Source organism: Lissotriton vulgaris, chromosome 1_1 (assembly GCF_964263255.1).
Source record: "Lissotriton vulgaris chromosome 1_1, aLisVul1.2, whole genome shotgun sequence".
Taxonomy (NCBI): Eukaryota; Metazoa; Chordata; class Amphibia; order Caudata; family Salamandridae; genus Lissotriton; species Lissotriton vulgaris.
Genome location: NC_141685.1, coordinates 918,219,562 through 918,239,011, shown reverse-complemented (window position 1 = coordinate 918,239,011; position 19,450 = coordinate 918,219,562). Strand labels below are relative to the sequence as shown.

At 42.9% G+C, this 19,450-nt stretch overlaps 1 protein-coding gene across 3 annotated transcripts in view; it reads right to left on the bottom strand.

Annotated features, from left to right (window-relative positions):
• PDE4A (phosphodiesterase 4A) overlaps positions 1-19,450 on the bottom strand; it is a 1,006,014-nt gene that overhangs the window by 201,263 nt on the left and 785,301 nt on the right. For all 3 annotated transcript variants that reach the window (XM_086959060.1, XM_086959061.1, XM_086959062.1), the window contains exon 6: positions 19,257-19,369. In XM_086959060.1, coding sequence (XP_086815186.1) covers positions 19,257-19,369 — 113 coding nt within the window. The remainder of the gene's footprint in view (positions 1-19,256; positions 19,370-19,450) is intronic.

Sequence of the window (19,450 nt, the reverse complement as noted above, 5' to 3'; positions counted from 1 at the left end):
AGAATCCTTGTGTAGAAAATCTATTAGGAAAAATAACCACTAAAGATATTAAAGTAACAAAAGGCAAGGCATGCAAAATCTTCAAGTAAGGATGTGTCAGAAGCCAAACTGGACATAAAATAAGGCAGCTAATGGAACATGGAAAACAAGCTGCAAGAATAAAAAGATAAAATAATCCAGAATTATGGTACGAAAACAAGCAGATTAGGTAAGAAATAGGCAGTTCAAATAAACTGGTATGACCTTAATGGTAGGTAAAATGAGTAATGAAAACGGCAAAGGAACTTTATGTAAACAAAGGAGAAAGAAACAAATATTAAGTTATTTGTGAAAGAAAAGGGGCAGGTAACGAACTGGCTAGATGTTTAGGTAGGACATGGTAGAAGTGAACAAACTAGATCAATTTTCAGTAAGGAAAATTAACAGAAAACACTGGACAACGGCTTTAAGTAAGAAATTGAGCAGGGAAAAACAAACACCATCTTCAAATAAGAAACAAGGCAGGGACGGGAACTGTGAAACAAATACCATTTTCGGGTAAGAGTAGACAAGGAGAGGGCAAATAAAATGAAGTAGTATCTCCAATAAGAAAAGATGCAGGAAACACAAGCATCTTCAGATAAAGATTGCACTGGGATTACTGATTGCTCAGGATTGTCATGAGTAGGGAAAACAATCAAACGTTTAGCCTTACAAAAGTGTGGAAGAAGCACAACATATTCAGATAAGGAAATGAGCAGGGGAAAATCCCTATCTTCTGACAAGGAAGGAAATGCAGAAATCAAGATCAAGACAACCTTGAAAGGGCTTGTTTCATAAATTGGCTGGATTTTTAGACAAAAGAAGGGGTAGGGAAAACAAACCACATAGTCTTCAGATATGAAAACAGCGTGGACATACAAGTTTAGCAGAATCTTCAAGTAAGAAATTAGCAGTGGCAAAGTGAACAAAAGCATTAGGTAATGAAAGAAGCACAGAAAGAAACAGGATAGTCACATGTGAAAAGGGACATGAAAACAGAACAGCTTCAACAAGTTAATGAACATAGCTACTTGGATCATCAGACAAAAAGGAGAAGAAAAACAGATGGGGAACTACATAATGAGAAAATGAACAGGTGCAGCAAATTAGACAAGATCTTAAGTAAAAATAAAAGGAGGATGGAAAACGAACAAATGATATCTCTCAGTTAAAAAAGGACAGAGAAAACAGCAAAACCTTTAGTGTAGAACATGAACACGTAAAGAACACAAGGCATATTTCAGGCCAGACAGAGCAAACAATCTCAACTACATACTGGAAACTTATTGATGGAAAGAAAGTAGGGAAATAAACAACCCAGGACGTTTAGGTAACTAAATGAGATGAGAAAGCAACCTGGCCAGTGAAAGTATGAGAAAGAACGCCATCTAGACACACTAGCTAAAACTAGGGGTAGGAAACCACAAACTAGTCCATTAAGGAGGTGACTGAGATGTTCCTTTGAACAAAGAACATGTCCTGTGGCTGTTCTTTTGGAAATGTGAGGGCAGTAAATAGCAATAATAACAACTAGGCTTGCATTCATTAAATGATATCTGAAAGCAGGTATCTGCTGGGGGTTGGGGTACCGACATCAGTGGTGCATCAGGCACCCCTGGAGACCCAGTGTTCCGAAGGAAGGCACTTATACCAAGCAACAGTGGTCCTGGAAGGGCTCTGGGACCACTCTTCTCGAAGTGGCTCCATCGTGGGGCAGTCAACAGCCTCAATGACCGTGCAGCACCACTCCACCCTTCCTGGTCAGTAAGCACCAGACACATATCCACCCAAAGTGTAGAATTCAAAACTCTCAAGTGATACAGGCCAAAAAACACTCAAAAGAAGACCTTGCTCAGAAAAGTGTGGCTGGTGTATTGTGAATGCAATGTATTAGTAAGCTGTGACAGTGAAAGGAACTAGGCCTAGAACAAGAGCAGTGAGTTTAAATCAGGGGGTCACAGTGACAGGAAGCAGGCCCTGATGAGGAGCTAAACGAAGGAGTGGCAACGAGAGGGATCAGGGCCTGGTCATGAGCGGGAAATCAATTGGGACAGTGAGAGAAACGAGTTGACAGTGAGTTAGTAATCAGGGTGGGCTGTCTGTGGGAACGAAATCAGCACCTTGCAGTGAGTTAGATACCATAGAGTGGCAAATAATTAAAAGGTAGAGGAGAAAAGCACTTTAAAGCCTCGTCAGTGGTAGAAAGCCCAATACAAATGCATTTCCAATACATAGTCAAAAGGAGACAAGGTCTGGAAGTAATTTAGAAGTCAGAAAGGAAGTGAAAATAACAAGGCCCTGACAATGAAGTGGAAATCAAAGGGAAGCAATAAGAGGTACAAATGAAAATGAGGGTGGTACCAGAGGGAGGAGATCAAATGAGGGGCGGGGAATTAGCTGGAATTCCTGCAGTGATGATGACAGAGTCAGTAATCAGTGGTGTTCGTGAGAAAACAGAGTCCTGACAGAGTGTTACAAATTTGGGAATGGCTGTGCGAAAAGCCCTTGCACTGGAGAATTAGCTTTCCACTCGACCCAGTCATCTGCACTTTAAATAGCAGGGCTGGGCGGTCTGCAGCCAAAAGGTCAGCCTATGAGGAGAGCTAGAAAGTACAACAGTAGTAGCCATCTTAGAGAGCTCTTTCCGCCATATACAAAATAAACCACAACCTTGAAATGCAGGACCTCTAATACTTTGGCTGCAGTTATGAACTTTTTTCTTGATTAATATTAGTATAGGTTACACGCAGCTGCAGGTCTCTCTTCTGTAAACTGTAGGAAATGTTACACTAAGCTGCATGTCCCTACTGTTTCCTCCAGGAGCGATAGGACCTGCTACTCAGAGTGGAGGTTCCTTACAATTGCATCCAGAAGAGGCAGGTCTCTACTCACTCCTCCAACCAAGGTAGAGCCTGCTACCCTGAACAGAGGTCTCTACTCCTTTCTCCAAGAACAATAGGGCAGGTGAGCTCACGCACCAGGACCCTCTGATCTTCTACATGAGAAGGACCTGGAATTCTCAGCTGAAGGTCCTCCCTTTCGCCTCAGTGAAGGCGCGGGCTGAGAATATAGAATCGTAAATATTGACGGGTCACAACATCATAACCAGAATATTGAGGGACAAATTATTGAAAGATATGCTTGTCGAGATTGTCTACACCTAGCTCCATATATTCATACATTAATGAATATATATATATATATATATATATATATATATATATATATATATATATATATATATATATATATATATATATATATATATATATATATATATATATATATATATATATATATATATATATATCTTCAAGGTACCAAGATATAGAATTAAATATTATAAATCAATACCTTCCTCTGTACTCTCGTTTGTTCGATGTGCTGCCCCTCACTATTCTGGTCACGATATAGTGACCCATCAATTCTTTGGCTTCGATATTCTTAACCATAATACTTAATTAGTAGTTTGGCCTGGGACCGTGAGCTGCAACTCGCCCTTCTATGAGTGGCAGAAACTTCAGGCCTCTAATCTAGGAGCCAGAAAGCATTTTACCCTAAACTGCATGACCCTCCCCCATGACCACATCATCGGCCCACCTCTTGGCCTCCTTATGTAGCCCTTTCAGATCTCAGTCCTCTCAAACCCACATACATAACAACATTACAGCTGTACAAGGTCAACCATGTTAAGAGCAAGAGGTGCCACTCACCTGGTCCCACCAGCCGACCAGCCATGGTTTCGAGCAGGTTTCACAGAAGAAGTCCACCAATGGCATCTTCCGTCCTCACAGGAGAGCCTCCAGGAATACTCTGGGGTCCCAGGTGTCTGGATTAGTCCTCACCGAAACCCGAAATCCTCCTTCTCGAAATCCTCCTTCTCGCCGTGCCGGGGCGGTTGTAAAAAGCCCCTCTCCTTGGTTGTTAGAATTCTAGGCAGCAGCTCCCTCACTCCGTAGGCAACGCTGGGGTCACTACCTCTCTAAAATTGTCACCCCTTCCCTGTCCACGGCTTTTCTTGGGCAGGGGAGGGTCAAGTTTCCAAACCGACGGACACGGCTCCCCTGGACAGCTGCCATGCCATGGTGATCCGGTGAGCTGCAGAGATCCACCACCCTCCACCCTCTCCCACCCGCCCCCCTCAAAAATTGTCCAGCCCTGTTGCCCTTCCCTCTTTTTTATGTTCCCATTTTTTTTGCAATATGCTACGCTGGTCACCCCCCTCCAGCTCCCCCCCAAATCATGGTCGATATTTTAGCAGGGGAGGGAAGGGGGAAACCCTCGGTGGGGTGGGGGAACCGTGAGCCCCCTTACTTCTCCCTCCTGCCCTTCCCAGACTCAAAAAGGAAAAATACAAAGTAGGCCCCAAGCCTGGACTTCTCGGCTCGAGATGTAGGCCACCAGCAGCTTAGGTGGGAATGTGGTATGTCCCCGGTACTAGGAAGGGCGCCCCCCGCCCCGCATCTTGCTGTCCAAGTTACATTTTCAATGCCCTTACCGTTTCTGTTTTTTTAGTCCCTGGCCTCGCAACCCAGCCAGGGAAAGGGAGGGGCGAAGGGCCGACTGCTCTACGCGGGTTACTATGCCTGAAAAAGCAGCATCTGCTGGGGCACGGCTGTCAGCATCTTTGGGATGCAGCGGGCGTCCCCGACTACCAGACGACAGATATGACCTCCCGGGCACCGGGCGTTCAGGGCATCCTATGCTGGTGCTTAGAAGTGCGAATCTCTGGGACGCAGGTGTTAGGCTTGGGTACCAGACGTCCACAGCATCCTCTGCTAGGGCCTGGCTGTGAGCACTATGCTGGGATGCAGCAGTCCTCCTTGGGTACCGGACGCTCAGAGCATCCGCCGTCGAAGACCGGTACCAGGCTCCTACAGCATACAGCGTCCTCTCTGGATAGCACACTATCAGCCCTCCGTGGATGTCAACCAGTCAAAGCATCCTCGGCTTGATATGGAATAGAAGCATCTTGTAAATGCAGGGGGCCTTCCTGGCCGTCCTGTGAATCAGACTGTCAGAGTTAGGTCTGCCGGAGCTCGGATAAGAGCATCTCCAAATTTAAGTCGTCCTCACTCGGTGACTGAAAATCGGTCAATTCGAATAGCAGACCCTCAGAGCATCCTATTTTTGCAGATTGCATGAGACCCTCTCGGCGACGCAGAGGTCTTCCTTGGCTACCAGACGCTGCGAGCATCTTCGAGCTGCGGTGGTCCTCCCTGGAAACCAGACGCTCAGAGCATCCTCTGGCGCGGCCTGGCTGTAAGCATCCTTGGATACCGCCGTCCTCCCTGGGTACCGGACGCTCAAGGGGACCTCTGCCGAAGAACGGATGCGCGCATCTCATGCATACAGCCGGCCTTCTGGGGGCAACAGACGCTCAGAGCATCCGCTGCCGCGGCCTGGCGGTCAGCATCCCGGGGATGCTGTCGTCCTCCCTGACTGGGCCGCATCTCCTTGGGTACCAGCCACTCAGTGCATCCTTCAGCTGCCAGGGACGACTTGATGACGACGCAGGGAGGGAGGTGTCACCGTCGGCGTCGTCGCTCGCTGTAAATCCCGTTAAAACGCCCCGCTGATGCGGCGGTGGCGGGGCCGCAGAGACACATTCATCTCTGGCTGTTGGAGGCTGTGTCCGCCTGCGAGAGTCTCTCTCTCTCTCTCTCTCTCGCGCCGTCTCTCTCTCTTTCTGTCTCTCTCTTACTGCAGCAGTGCTAGGCTAGGAAGTGATGTCAGGTGGTTACTGATGGAAAGAGTGCAGGGAGGGGGTGGAGCAGGGTGAAGATGAGGAGGTGTGTGTGTAAGAAGACCCCTTCAAGACGACACGGGAAGCAGAAGGCCAAAACAAACCCGAGGTCTGCAGAGGAATACACATCAGTAAGGGGGGGGCGCACAGAGACAGGAGAATGCAACCACAGGGAGTTGTAAAGATAGGGGTCACACAGATACAGAGGACATGAGAGCACAGAGGGAGGGAGTGAGAGCGTAGGAGCATAGAGTTGGTAGAAATGGGGACAGAATCACAAAGATTACAAGATTCAGGACAGAGCAGCAAAGAGATTGGGAGCGATTACAGATTAGTGAACAATTAGGGTATGAGGACACAGGAGTGAAGAGATAGGGGAATCAAGACAGAGGAGTGCAGAGATAAATATTGGCAGAGGAGCGAAGAACTATGGAAGCAGGATGCAAAGGCTCTTTAGAGAGAGGGAGACTGAGGACACAACAGGTGAAGAAATAGGGAATAAGGACATGGAGGATGTAGAGATAAGGGAAAGAGGAGCAAACTATCGGAAATGAGGGCATATAGGCGTAATGTGAAAGAGAATAGTGGCACAGAGGAGTGACAAGATATGAATGAGAGCACTGAGAAGGGAAGAAGTAGGGAATAGGGATAGAGACAGCGGAAAGAGGACACAAATAAGCAAATAAACAGGGAATGAGGGCGTGGAGAAAGGCAGAGCAGGCATAAAGAAACAAAGAAATAGGGAATGAAGGAGCAGAGAAAGACAGAGGGGGGGGGGGGAAATGAGGGCATAACACAGCATAGAGAAGAAATAAGTACTTAGAGGAGGACAGAGAGAGGAGAAAACACAGGAGCAAAGGGATAGGGAATGAGGGTGCAGGGGGGCTGTATACTGGTATGGATATAGGGAGCACATGGGAGTGCAGAGAATGGGGATGACAGCATAATAGAGCATAGAGTGGGTATAAGAACACAGGAATCAGATCCAATCTGACCCCGGCCGAGGAACACAGTAGCTGCTGCGGACACAGGAGAGCACAGGGGAAGGGAAGTGGTGCACAGTAGGGAAAGGGGCATGAGGACAGAGGAGGGATGAAATAGGGGAATAAAGACAAAACAGTATAGAAGAAAATCACAAGAGATGAAACAAGAGGTTGGGAATGGGGGCATAGAAGGTAGAGAGAGAGGTACAGGAGGGAATAAGGCCACGAGGAGCATAGGCAGAAGAATCATGGTAAAGGAGCACAGAGTGGAATCGGGAAAGAGGAGCAAAGAGATGGAGAGTGGGGACATGGAGGGGGTAGTAACAGGACTATCCTCTAAATGGACAGGCACGGCCTGGAAGTGAGCAACTGCACTTCTTTCATTTGAAAGGGAGAGCACCAGCACCTCTTGAAGGGTTGAAATATTCATAACAGGGCAGTATGGACAGTCCTCAGAAAATGATATTATGACATGGAGAAGAGAAGAGAGCCGGAATAACAGCCCAGAGGGAGCTTTAGGCAGGGGAATGAGAACATAAGGCAGTGTAGAGGGTACAAGCACAGAAAGGAGGGCAGAGATGGGTGGTGAGGGGCACGCATGACAGGCAGTCCCTCACACACAGAACAAGCAGATCACGAGCAGTAAACAGCAGCAGTGGAATCTTTTCGCACCAAAAGTTGATGTAGCACAGGCAGCTGCAGTTCAAGCTTCCCTCCCACTCAGAACAGGTAAACAGAGGCAGCAACACTGCACCCTTCGCTTGGAAGCAGGGCACGTGAAGTGTAGGCAGCAGGGCAACTTTCCCTTGCATACAGAACAGGTACAGCACAGGCAGCAGCAATGCATGTGCATGTCTCCCCCTCACATAGAACAAATATAATGCCAACAGTAGAAGCCTATTTTACACACATAACCGGTCCAGGATACAGCTTCAGCAGTGCAAGCTTCGCTCACAGCACAGGGAGTATTAGTGCTCGCTTACATCTATAGGCAGACAGCAGGCTGTAGCAAAGGAGGCTTTACACCCCAAACATAACATGTGCATTATGGGATCTGCATTGTTCAGACATACATACACACACATTACATCACAAGTAGTAAATGTGCAAGTTAACCTCTCGCAAAAAATTCACATTGGCCACAGACAGAAGAGCATCTTGGAGGGCATCTGAGATGCTGACCTCTTTCTCTGGGGTAGCCTACTTATGTTGTTGGATGTTAATATGACAGATGAAGTTATCGACGATTAGTATGAGGGTTGTAATATATCGCTAAGATGTCAAGAAAACACATTGTATGATGGCACCTGTATGGATACTATGTATTTGTTTAAAAAGCTCAATAAATAAAATATAAATAATTGATTATATACACTTAGAATGAACAAAAAGTGACAGTATGGAGATTTTTTTTCTGTACCCTGGGTTGACTTGACTTTTAATGTTCCTTTCTTGTCATATACAATGTTATGATCAACGAGTAACGCCTATATGAGGGATGTGGTCACTCACCTTCTTATTGTATGTAGTGACACAACTTCACATGGTAAATATGAACACTCCCAAAATCGGAGAATACAGAGGGAAGGACTTAGGGGGAAGGTAGCTTCTGGACCCACCTGTGCCTGCATTTGCGCCAATGGTGAAGAAAAGGCCAGACAGCTTTGCTTGTCTAATTTTGAGTATTGTTTTTACATTTTACATTCACAAATACTATTTTCTTCTACACATTTTTCTGATAGGTCACTTATATTGTTCATAGCTATCAAAAAGCAATATGTTCTATTTTTGTCGAGTATTAATTTGCACATTAGACTATGAATGCACCCTTCTCAGAATAGTGCACACGGAGGCATAATCCACAACTAGAAAATATGATCCTTCCTTTGCCACGCCCCAGACTGTTACTACTAAGACAATAGTGTTCTCCCAGTAGTGCTAGAAAGCAGCTATGTCAAATGTAAAGAAGCATGGACAGACCAACAGGCATGGCTTGCATCTTGAGGCCTGCCTATCACATTTGCAGATACAAAAACAAAAAGTTCACTTTCAGAATATATCTACGAGTTAAATTATTTAATGCGTGATGACACAGAGTACTTTTGAGATATAAAACAGTTCCTCGTGCATTGCAATGAAATCACTAAATACAAGGTGATATGATACACTACACGGCCAATAGAATGAGATACAAGAAGCCTCAGGGTACAATCAAAGCCAGCTCTATGTATATTTTAAAGAAAGGGTAACAATAGGCAAGGCAGACAGCTGTGCAGTCAAAAATTAGAGTCAATGCCTTTTAAAAAAGCAGACCTTGCTTTCAATGTATTGACATTTACTGTGGGATCTGGAGTAGTGCCATAATGCAGACAGAATGGTGTCTAGGTGCATTCTTTTATCAAAACCACTAGGCACTTAGAGCAGGTCATACACACAGTGGAACACAGCAGTTTATATAGTGTAAGCACTGTTGCCTTTTAGTAAACAGACAAAATGAATATGAAGAAATTGGACATTCTCATTTGACAGCAAACAGGTCCCTGTTTCAGAGATAATATAGATACCGGTCATTAAATAGCCCGCTCCAGCGTTAATGGCCCGAACCAAAGGCGGGGGCCTTTAACAAGAGAGATGGCCTTTAATGGTCAGTAGAGCCCGCTACGGATGGCTGTAAATCTTTTAGAACATTCTGCCACTAGAGGGCAGAATATTCTAATTTGTAAAACAAAGGCCTCATAGAGCCTGAGGGGGTTGGAATCCTCTCGGGCTTGGTGAGGCCCTAGTTCACAGCTGGTGCAGTGAACAGACATTAGAATGTTGATGCTTGGGGCTTCTACTGGCCATTAGAAGCCCGGAGTACTCCATTGTCTTCAATGGAGCGCTCAACATTACAATGTTCTAAAAGATATTAAATGAGGGGAAAGTTAAGTAGGGACTTTGAGAGTAAGATTCCAATTCCGTTATTAGACAAAGGGACACTCATCGGTTGGCACTTCCATGCAAGAGTGGAGCACAAACCTGTTTAATGTTTATGGGCTTCTGTCAAAGGTGTGGGAACTCAGCTACTGTTAAGAACAGTGATGGATCCACCCTTCCTCAGCCTACGCTCCTATTTCAGGGGTCCTGGGTCAGAGAACAGCCATGCCAGGCCTATAGCCCGACGTAAATGCACTATTCCATCTAGCAGCCCTGATTCATGCTTACGGGGCGTCAGCTTGGCATGATCGAAGAACACATTTCAGGCCTAGATCAATATTTAATGCCACCTTTACCTCAGACAGCTTTTCCCGTTCAAAGCTCCCGGGTCCAGCAGGGGAGCATCTTGCATCATGCCTGGGCCACTACTGAAGTGCACCCTTTTCCCGGTTTACTCCTATCCAAGTATAAGGGTTTGGTCTGGTGGGGAACCCGTTCAGATCCAGAATAAAGTTGATTTTCACCTATCTCTCTGGTTCATGCTTCTATTACCAGCTTCGGTTGTCGACTCTGGTGTGGAAGTAATCTCAGTACTGACAGACATCAAATTCAACCAGTCCCCCATGACCAACATTTACTCCTCCTCCTTGGGAGTTCCAGTCTAAAGGCCCAGGCCATTCCGGATTCCATCCATGCCTCTGGAACACTGTGCTGCCCCAAGGTTAGGAGGTATTGGCTTAGATAGAGGGTCGCATTCCACTTAGAGGTTGGAGAAAAGTTAATTGCAGCATTGACATCAGCATGCAGTCCTCTTCAACATACACAGGATCCAGTCTACAGTGATAGAATGACCTCCTGCTTACAACAATGCACAGTTATACAATTCTCTCTTCATCACACACTCTTATTCTAATGAGGAGCAGTAAGACTGCATCCCCAATCCATATCTAAAGCAACAAAGACCCCCCCCCCCCTTCAGTGTTACATTGACAATTATTGCGCATGGAGACCTGACACTCCACCACATTCCAGAGGTGAAAATTAAATCAACCAAGAACAGTGCGCATCCATACATCTATAGTCTGCAACTAATAGTATCATTACTCCTGTGTCGTAAGGGATATCACAAGTTTGCTAAGAGAGAGACACTAAACAGTGTGAAAGTAACAAAATATACATGTGTAGCCGCTGGAATGGGATGGAAGAACTGATGGCAGAAGAGGGTCGAAGGGAGAATAAAGTAGATCAGCAATTGACTTAAGAAAATGGAGACTGTGGGGAAATCAGCAAGTGATAAGAAATTAGGAGAATACAAGCCACATGACTCCTGGAGCCTGGCTTGTAACACACTTAAGTGACAGTGTAAAACATTAGGATCCTAAAAAAAAAACAAAAAAAAAACAAACAAAAAAAAAATATATATATATATACTAATGCTTTCCTCACACCAAGTGATGAACAGGGCAAGTGAGCAAGACTAGTTCTAAAAACAATTACACACATATATATATATATATGTAATTTCTTGAACAACAAATACCCTAAGATACCGGCCCTTTATCTCCTGCCCAAGATTCACAGGAGCATGAGTGAGCCCCCGGGGAGACCGATCGTCTCCTCGAGGGGAAGTTGCTGGGAGAATACGTCCAGATACGTGGACTTCTTTCTGCAGCCTTTAGTGCAGGAATTGCCCTCGTACCTAAAAGATTCAGGAGATTTCTTACGCAAAATCAGCAATGTTACATGGGATCCCGAGTGGCTTCTCGTGACACTGGACGTAAACAGTTTATACACGTGCATCCCTCACCCACAAGGTATACAGGCCTGCAGGCACTTCCTTCAAGCCCGATCTATCTCTTTTTTGTTACACTCTGAAATGCTACTTGACATGGCATTCCTTTGTTTAACAAAAAACTTCTTCCTCTTCAACAGCACATTTATCACCAACTGCTCGGGACGGCGATGGGCACCTGCTTCGCCCCCAGCTTTGCGGGTCTCTACCTAGGCTGGTGGGAGGAGCAGGTTGTCTACCAGTCCCGACCTACCATATCAAGGTAGTCAAATGGCTCCGTTACATAGATGATATTTTCATAATATGGAATGGAAGCCACAATGAGGCAATTGAATTTGTTCAGGAGTTGAACAAGAAAGACTACAATCTTTCATTCACCAGTCCCACTAGCAATGTGATGATTGACTTTCTAGACTTGAAAGTCAGAATTGAAAACAACAGCCTCACCACCACCTTGTATAGGAAAGAGACGGCTAGCAATAGCCTCCTACATGCCCGCAGCTGTCATCCTAACAATCTCATCAATTCAAAACCAATTGGTGAGTTCCTGCGGGCCAAACGTAATTGCTCTAAAGATGAAGACTACCAGAAGGAGGTTCTGGTCAGGTCTGAGCGCTTTAAACAAAGAGGCTACACCCAGAAATGCATCACTAATGCTATAAGAGCAGTGAACACCAAGGGAAGCAGGTTGTGAATGAAGAGGTAGATCAGGGGGCCCCACCGACTATGACCAGTAGATTAATCACTGATTATCACTCACAGTCTAAGGAAGTGAAGAAAATAATGGGGAAATTCTGGAATGTGTTAAAACTAGATAAGGATCTGACACAAGGGGTCTCTGATCATCCCCAGATCACTTATCGGAGACCAAAATCCCTTAAGGACTTACTGTGCACCACTCTTATACTAGGGAACACTAGCACCAGAAAACCCATTCAAGGATTCTACGTTTGCGGGAGATGCAAAGCCTGCCGCAATAGTAGCAATCAAAAAGAGGTCAAACTGTCGAAAGAAAGTAAAAAATGTAAGATTCTGAAACATGTCACTTGCCTAATGGACAACGCGGTCTATGCGCTGAAATGCCCATGCACTCTCTATTACATTGGTAGCACTAAACATCCTGCCAAAATGAGAGTTCTGGAACACATGTGTGCCATTACTAACGGAGACAGACAATATCCGATAGCAAGGCACTTTGCTGTACACCATAAAAGCAATGCACATCTTTTGTCATTTTGTGTTCTGGAGACAATACCCATCAGAGAGAGAGGAGGGAACCGATTTCAAGAACTAAGGAGATTAGAGTCAAAACTCATCATTAAGTACAAAGCCACACAACCAGATGGGCACAACTTACACGAGGATTTAGCGGTTCATCTAGGCTAGAATCCAGACCTAGTACCAATGTGTGCCGCATTCATGACTGTTTTTAAATTTTGTGAGAAACTGTATGTTGTATATTTTAATCACAGCCCCATGGGTGTCACCATTTGATATTTTTTCATTTATTTTATTTTTACAGAACTACGTGATTATTGCTGGTGGGAATTTGTGCACGATCTATCTGTGTAACAGCACCTTGACATCACTGCATGACTATGAATAACAATTGCGAAGATGTATGGCAGTATGTACCATTTAGCATTTAGCATTGGCACTTGAACTGGCTGTCTACCGCCTTGTTGGCGTACCAAGGCAATTTTGCCCACTGGGGCTAGATATCCATGATTTGAAATGACTATTCTCAGGAGCTTACTACCAGGATTTGGTTGGTAGCAGCTCCCTTGGCTTCAATTTTGATTATAGACATTTGTCTCAACAATGCCCCGTCTGCCCACTTGGGCGTTACTCTGATTTACTGAAAGGTTAACAGACGTGTTCTGCATGTATTATATCACACCGTCGCACTGTGTCACTCCTTATTGAATTTACTTCACCTTAGTATTCTCATTTAATTTTGTTATTGTTTATATGGGTTCAACATTTGCTCTTGAAGCCATAAAGATATTTTATTCATTTAATCAAATGCTGAAAGGTTGAAACTGCATAACTTTATTAGTCTGCTTGACACGAACACTTTCGAGCGGCCGCTCGATACATCAACGCACTATCGTTTAATTACAATGCAATAATTGTTTTGTCCACAGGCATTGCATCATGTCATTAATTCATTGCAAAATATTTTGTTTTATTATTGTTGTGCCTTATTACACTTACAACCTAGCTCACAGCGTTATCAGCGAGTCTGTTGTCTATTGCTATTGATATGACGCTAATACATTGTGACTAAGTATATATTGCACGGGAAACAGTTTTTTCGTTCTTGTGAGAAAGCGGGTTCTACCTGCGAAACGCGTCGAGCGAAGCCTTCCCAATAAGCACGCTTTTGCAACTACAAGTGGCCCAGACAATCTTTTCTTGAAAGGAGGAGTGAAAGGTTGGACATATATATATATATATATATATATATATATATATATATATATATACATATATTTCACAACTCCCTTCTTCCACGAAGGGAAAAAGTCAGCACTCACAAAAAAGTTCCTTTCCCAATCCTTTTTATTTCGTTATCATTACTCCAGCAATACAAAGTAACAACCAACGCGTTTCGCAACCAGCTGTTGCTTGTTCACGGTCAGTGCAGTAAAGTTCATACTCCTCCTATATTTCGAAGGACCCGCAAGAACTCCTCTGTTACTGATCTCACTTCCTGTTTGCTTACAGGAAGTTAGATGGGAAATGTAGTTTCTTTGCAGAAGATAAACACATTTTATGTTTTTGACCACGAAATTATCATTATGGCAGGCAGCAATTACATTTCAGCGATATTGCCACATTGCTATTTGGCGTAAAAAGATCTAGCCCTCTAGTGGGCAATTTAATCATCAGCCGCATTTCTATCAAGACTTGGCTTTTATGATTAAAGCAAACATTCACACAATAAAGTCCAATAGCAATGTGACTCAAATGATAGAATAAGTACATGAGGACGTCGAACCACTGAATTAATAATGGGGGCTAAGGACACATGATGTAATATCGCTGAAATGTAATTGCCGCCTGCCATAATGGTAAGCAAATTTGGGGTCCCACTACTCGATGGAAAGAAGGAAGCATGGATTGAATTATTAGAAATGTATCTGCTCATTGTGTGCTGGACTATATATATGTGAGTTCTTGATGTTTGCCTTAGTCCCCTCTGTTTTCTATTGTTTGGTAATTAATATTTAATCCTGGTACTAGATGTTAAATTAAAGAGACTCTATGTATTAGAAAGATTTGACGTATGTCAATTGCTTTCCACTGTGATTGTATTGTGGCTTATTCTTTAACAGAGAAGAAAAAATGAAATACTTTATATTTAGCCCTGTTGTAACATTTTGCCGTGCCCTGCACGTAAAAGCGAAAACATTTCTAATAAAAAAAATTTGAAACGGGGCTCTGCTTGGAAGTCAAGGCACCGGTGAAAAGCGCGCCATTGGACCGCAGAATCGAGCCAAGGCTGTGGATATATACATATATAGGTTAGAGGCAGCAGACCTGTAAGCAGAGAACGGCCCGGGACCAGGGTTCAATTCCCGACGCGGCAGGGTCGTGGACCAGGGGTCAACGGACTCGATAATTCTCGCCTCAGTGCCTACTCTAACCCGGGAACACACTCGGTAACTCTGGGCATTAAGCTTGCATCATCTCTACAACGGCCCCCCACAGACGCCAGGGATGCCTGGTTTCACCCTGGAGATACCCAGTAAGGGACCATCTCACAGGGAAAACCAGGACGGGTTCCCCAGCGGTCAACAGCGCCAGGACACTCGGTTAGAGTAACAGTGCGCTTTACAAATATCCCACATATATACATATATATATATATACATACATGTATATATAAATATATATATATATATATATATATACATATATATATATATACATATATATATATATATATATATATATATACACACATATATATATATATATATATATATATATATATATATATATATATATATATTCACTGAAAAAACCATAGGTTTCACACTAGTTATAGTTAGGAATTAGCATTTAAAAAACCTATTAAATTCACTGAAAAAACCATAGGTTTCACACCAGTTATAGTTAGCTGGAAATTTTACTGACATAAAACCATTGAAATTCCCACGTTATAGTTAGTTGGACTCACTATAACTTGCGCGCCTGCAATGCACTGCTGATGACGTCACATATTACATCACTCATGACATGGTCAGTGACATCACTGATGACACCATCCTTGTGACAGAGTGGCAGACCTCCTTTCAGTGTAATGTAACCCTTGAAACACATATTCAAAAGTAGAAACTAAAATCTTCAAAAAAATAGAGATACCCATACCAGTTTCAACAACCAATTCAGTAATACCACCATCTATATACACATCCACTCATTCACCAACAGTTCTATACAGTCACTCATACATATATTCACTCATCATATGTAGTGAAACACCTATACATCCTGTTACACACAGACAGTCAACCCAAAGTTACTCACACACATAATCACACATGCAAATAAACTATTGATCATCCATTTATTTGCATATACATCTATACACACACTACCACCTTACTTCTAAGGAAACTTACACATACTCTCTTAAACAATCACTTATAAAAACACATACTTATTTAAACAGGAACTCTTACAATCTCTCACTCTCACTCTGTGTGTTAGTGAGTGAATGACTGTCTCACTAGTGTCTTAATGAGTAACTACATATGTTTTAATCTAGGTATATGTGAGTATTGATGTATATAAGTGAGTATATGTGAGAGTGAGAGATTGTAAGAGTTCCTGTTTAAATAAGTATGTGTTTCTATAAGTGATTGTTTAAGAGAGTAAGTATGTGTAAGTTTCCTTAGAAGTAAGGTGGTAGTGTGTGTATAGCTGTATATGCAAATAAATGGATGATCAATAGTTTATTTGCATGTGTGATTATGTGTGTGAGTAACTTTTGGATGACTGTCGGTGTGTAACAAGATGTATAGGTGTTTCACTACATACGATGAGTGAATATATGTATGAGTGACTGTATAGAACTGTTGGTGAATGAGTGGATGTGTATATAGATGGTGGTATTACTGAATTGGTTGTTGAAACTGGTATGGGTATCTCTATTTTTTTGAAAATTTTAGTTTCTATTTTTGAATATGTGTTTCAAGGGTTACATTACACTGAAAGGAGGTCTGTCACTCTGTCACAAGGATGGTGTCATCAGTGATGTCAATGGTGATGTCACTGACCATGTCATGAGTGATGTAATATGTGACGTCATCAGCAGTGCATTGCAGGCGCGCAAGTTATAGTGAGTCTAACTAACTATAACGTGGGACTTTCAATGGTTTTATGTCAGTAACATTTCCAGCTAACTATAACTGGTGTGAAACCTATGGTTTTTTCAGTGAATATATATATATACACACATATATATATACACACACACACACACACACACACTGAAATAAAAATAGACAAAGATTAAAGTGACGTTATAGTAAGGTATGGTAATAAGTACATATATCTTAAATCGCATTAAAAAAACGTAGAAATTCACAGGAAAAAACAAAGGCTAAAGGGGTGTTATGGCAAGGTAAAAATGTCTGTTAAAACATGCCATTTTAAGTGAACAAAACCACAGCCATTCACCAGTTATAGGTATCTCAATTAACTATAACTTATACACCCATACCGAAAAGGAACAGAAACAGAGAGGCGCACTTCTTTGTCAAACTATAGATGCAGCTAGACTTTTTTCAAAAAAATATAAGTTGTCAGTTCTGGCCATGTTCTTCACACACCTTTTCCTTTTTCATCCACTTTCCTGGCAAGCTTTCGTCACACACCCATCTAATCCTTATCACCTCTGTATTGCTCTTCAACATATACCCCTGAATACTCAGTTACTTTTCACTTAATTTCATAAATTGCTCTTCCAGAATGCAACATGCTCAATTATGTAGTGAAACCAAGCACTGGAACAAACAAAATAACACAATAAAACACCAATATGATTCTTGTTGGGAAGCGTCATTCAATACAATATAATTTATTCCCATCCATTTCTTGGAGAGTACTTCAGGTAAAAATACAGACCATGCAGTCCACATGTGTTTCGTTGTAAGACAGATTCCTCAGGTCTTGTTTGCTATGAAAATTAGAATGGAACTGTGGTGTTCTGTAGCCTTTGTGAAAGATACTGTTGTAGTTCACAATGTCAAAATCTTCAGCTATTAAGTTCTCGCCTTATCGACAAAAGTCACTGCTACCTTCAAATAGCAACATAGAGTACAAAGTCCAGTGGGAGACCAATACACCTTCATCCCAAGCTTTGCTTGATGTTGTTGAAGTGCCAAGTAGTGTGGAGGTGCCATTAGCAAACTATGTAGTTTTGTCTGCCAAAGTCCTCCAAACTGAAGTTGCACAGTAACAAATATTTACAAATCACTGAAAAGGGGAGGCTGCACCTCAGCATGACTCAGAGAGGGAAGAGAGTTTAGACGAGATGGGTCCACTTGCATGGGAAGATACCTTGAAGGCAGAAGGAACAAGAGGACCTGAGGCTGTGCATTCCATCTTTTTGGAAATAAGATTGACTAGATAACACCAGGCCTAGGAGTCTCCTGAACCCTAGAGTCTATCTCCGATATCTTTAAATCAAACTTTTAGGGCCATAAAACATGGTTGTCAAAGTCAAAGTCAAATTATTTATATAGCGCGCTACATACCCAGAGGGTCTCAAGGCGCTTGAAGAAGGGATGGGAATTACTTGTCGAATATCCAAGTTTTAAGTTGCTTTCTGAATGCTAGGTGGTACGCTTTTTTCTGCTCTCCCCACTTAGGACAGTGGTTCTTTTTCTTTAAGCAATAAACATGAACACAAGACAGCTTGAAATGAGGCTGCCCTACATTCATGACAATTTACACAGACTTTCTCAATCCATCGAGTAACTCCAGGAGATGCTGCATCTGATACTTAGCATCCAATTGGCCATGGCTCCTAAGCAAAGTTTTGCTGCTGGTTGACAGCCTCCAAAGTAGCCCCCGTCTAACTAGTAACATTTGTGATATAGAGCAAAATAAACAGCATGGCCTCCTTTTCAGAACAGACACGACGAATCATAAATAAGGGAAATCAAGGGCGAAATTGCTTCCTACCAGGACACACTGAACAGAAAATCAGAACACAATAAGTCCTAAGGAGTGCAACATAATCACCACCCAAGTAGCGTGTTCAATGCCTGTTTTAAACAAAGAGGATAATTTAGAACCCCTGTCAAAGTCTCAGAATTGTTACTACATTTTAGGCAGGGTCAACAATTTTAGATTTATTCGTGGGTTGGTCTGCTTCAACTTATTATTCGTTCTTAGTCCTTCTGATCAGAAAAAAACAACTTATTTGAGAGTTACCATGATGCACACAAGAGGACTTGTTGTGTTCATAATAGGTACACCTGCAATGCCTAGAGACATCTTTTTGGCAAACCACACATCTACTCAACACCAGCTATTTGACAAGATATAACCATTGTGGAAGCCCAAATCGAGAGAGACTACTGGCAATGTAAAACCATTCCAACACCGACGCACAAAAGAGCAGCTTTGAAAGCAATGTAGGCAACAACAATCCTGGTCCATCCTGGGCTTTCAAGTTCACTCATTTTTATGCACAGCTTCCCAAATGCAAATAGTTCATCTACATTTTGCAACAAGTATCCACTGATAAAAAGATACAGCATTGGAGATATCCTACCTTGGTGGAAGCCATATCACTGACCGACCGGTATGTCTGAATGGTTTCCAGTTGGTCTAGACACCAGTCCAATTCTTCCAAGGTTTCTTTGGCCAATTGCTGATAGGTTTCCTCTGTAAGAGACAGAATAACACCATGAGTGTCTGGAGATCTACTGAACGGAGGCCTGCACAAAGATGTTTACCACAGGTTCC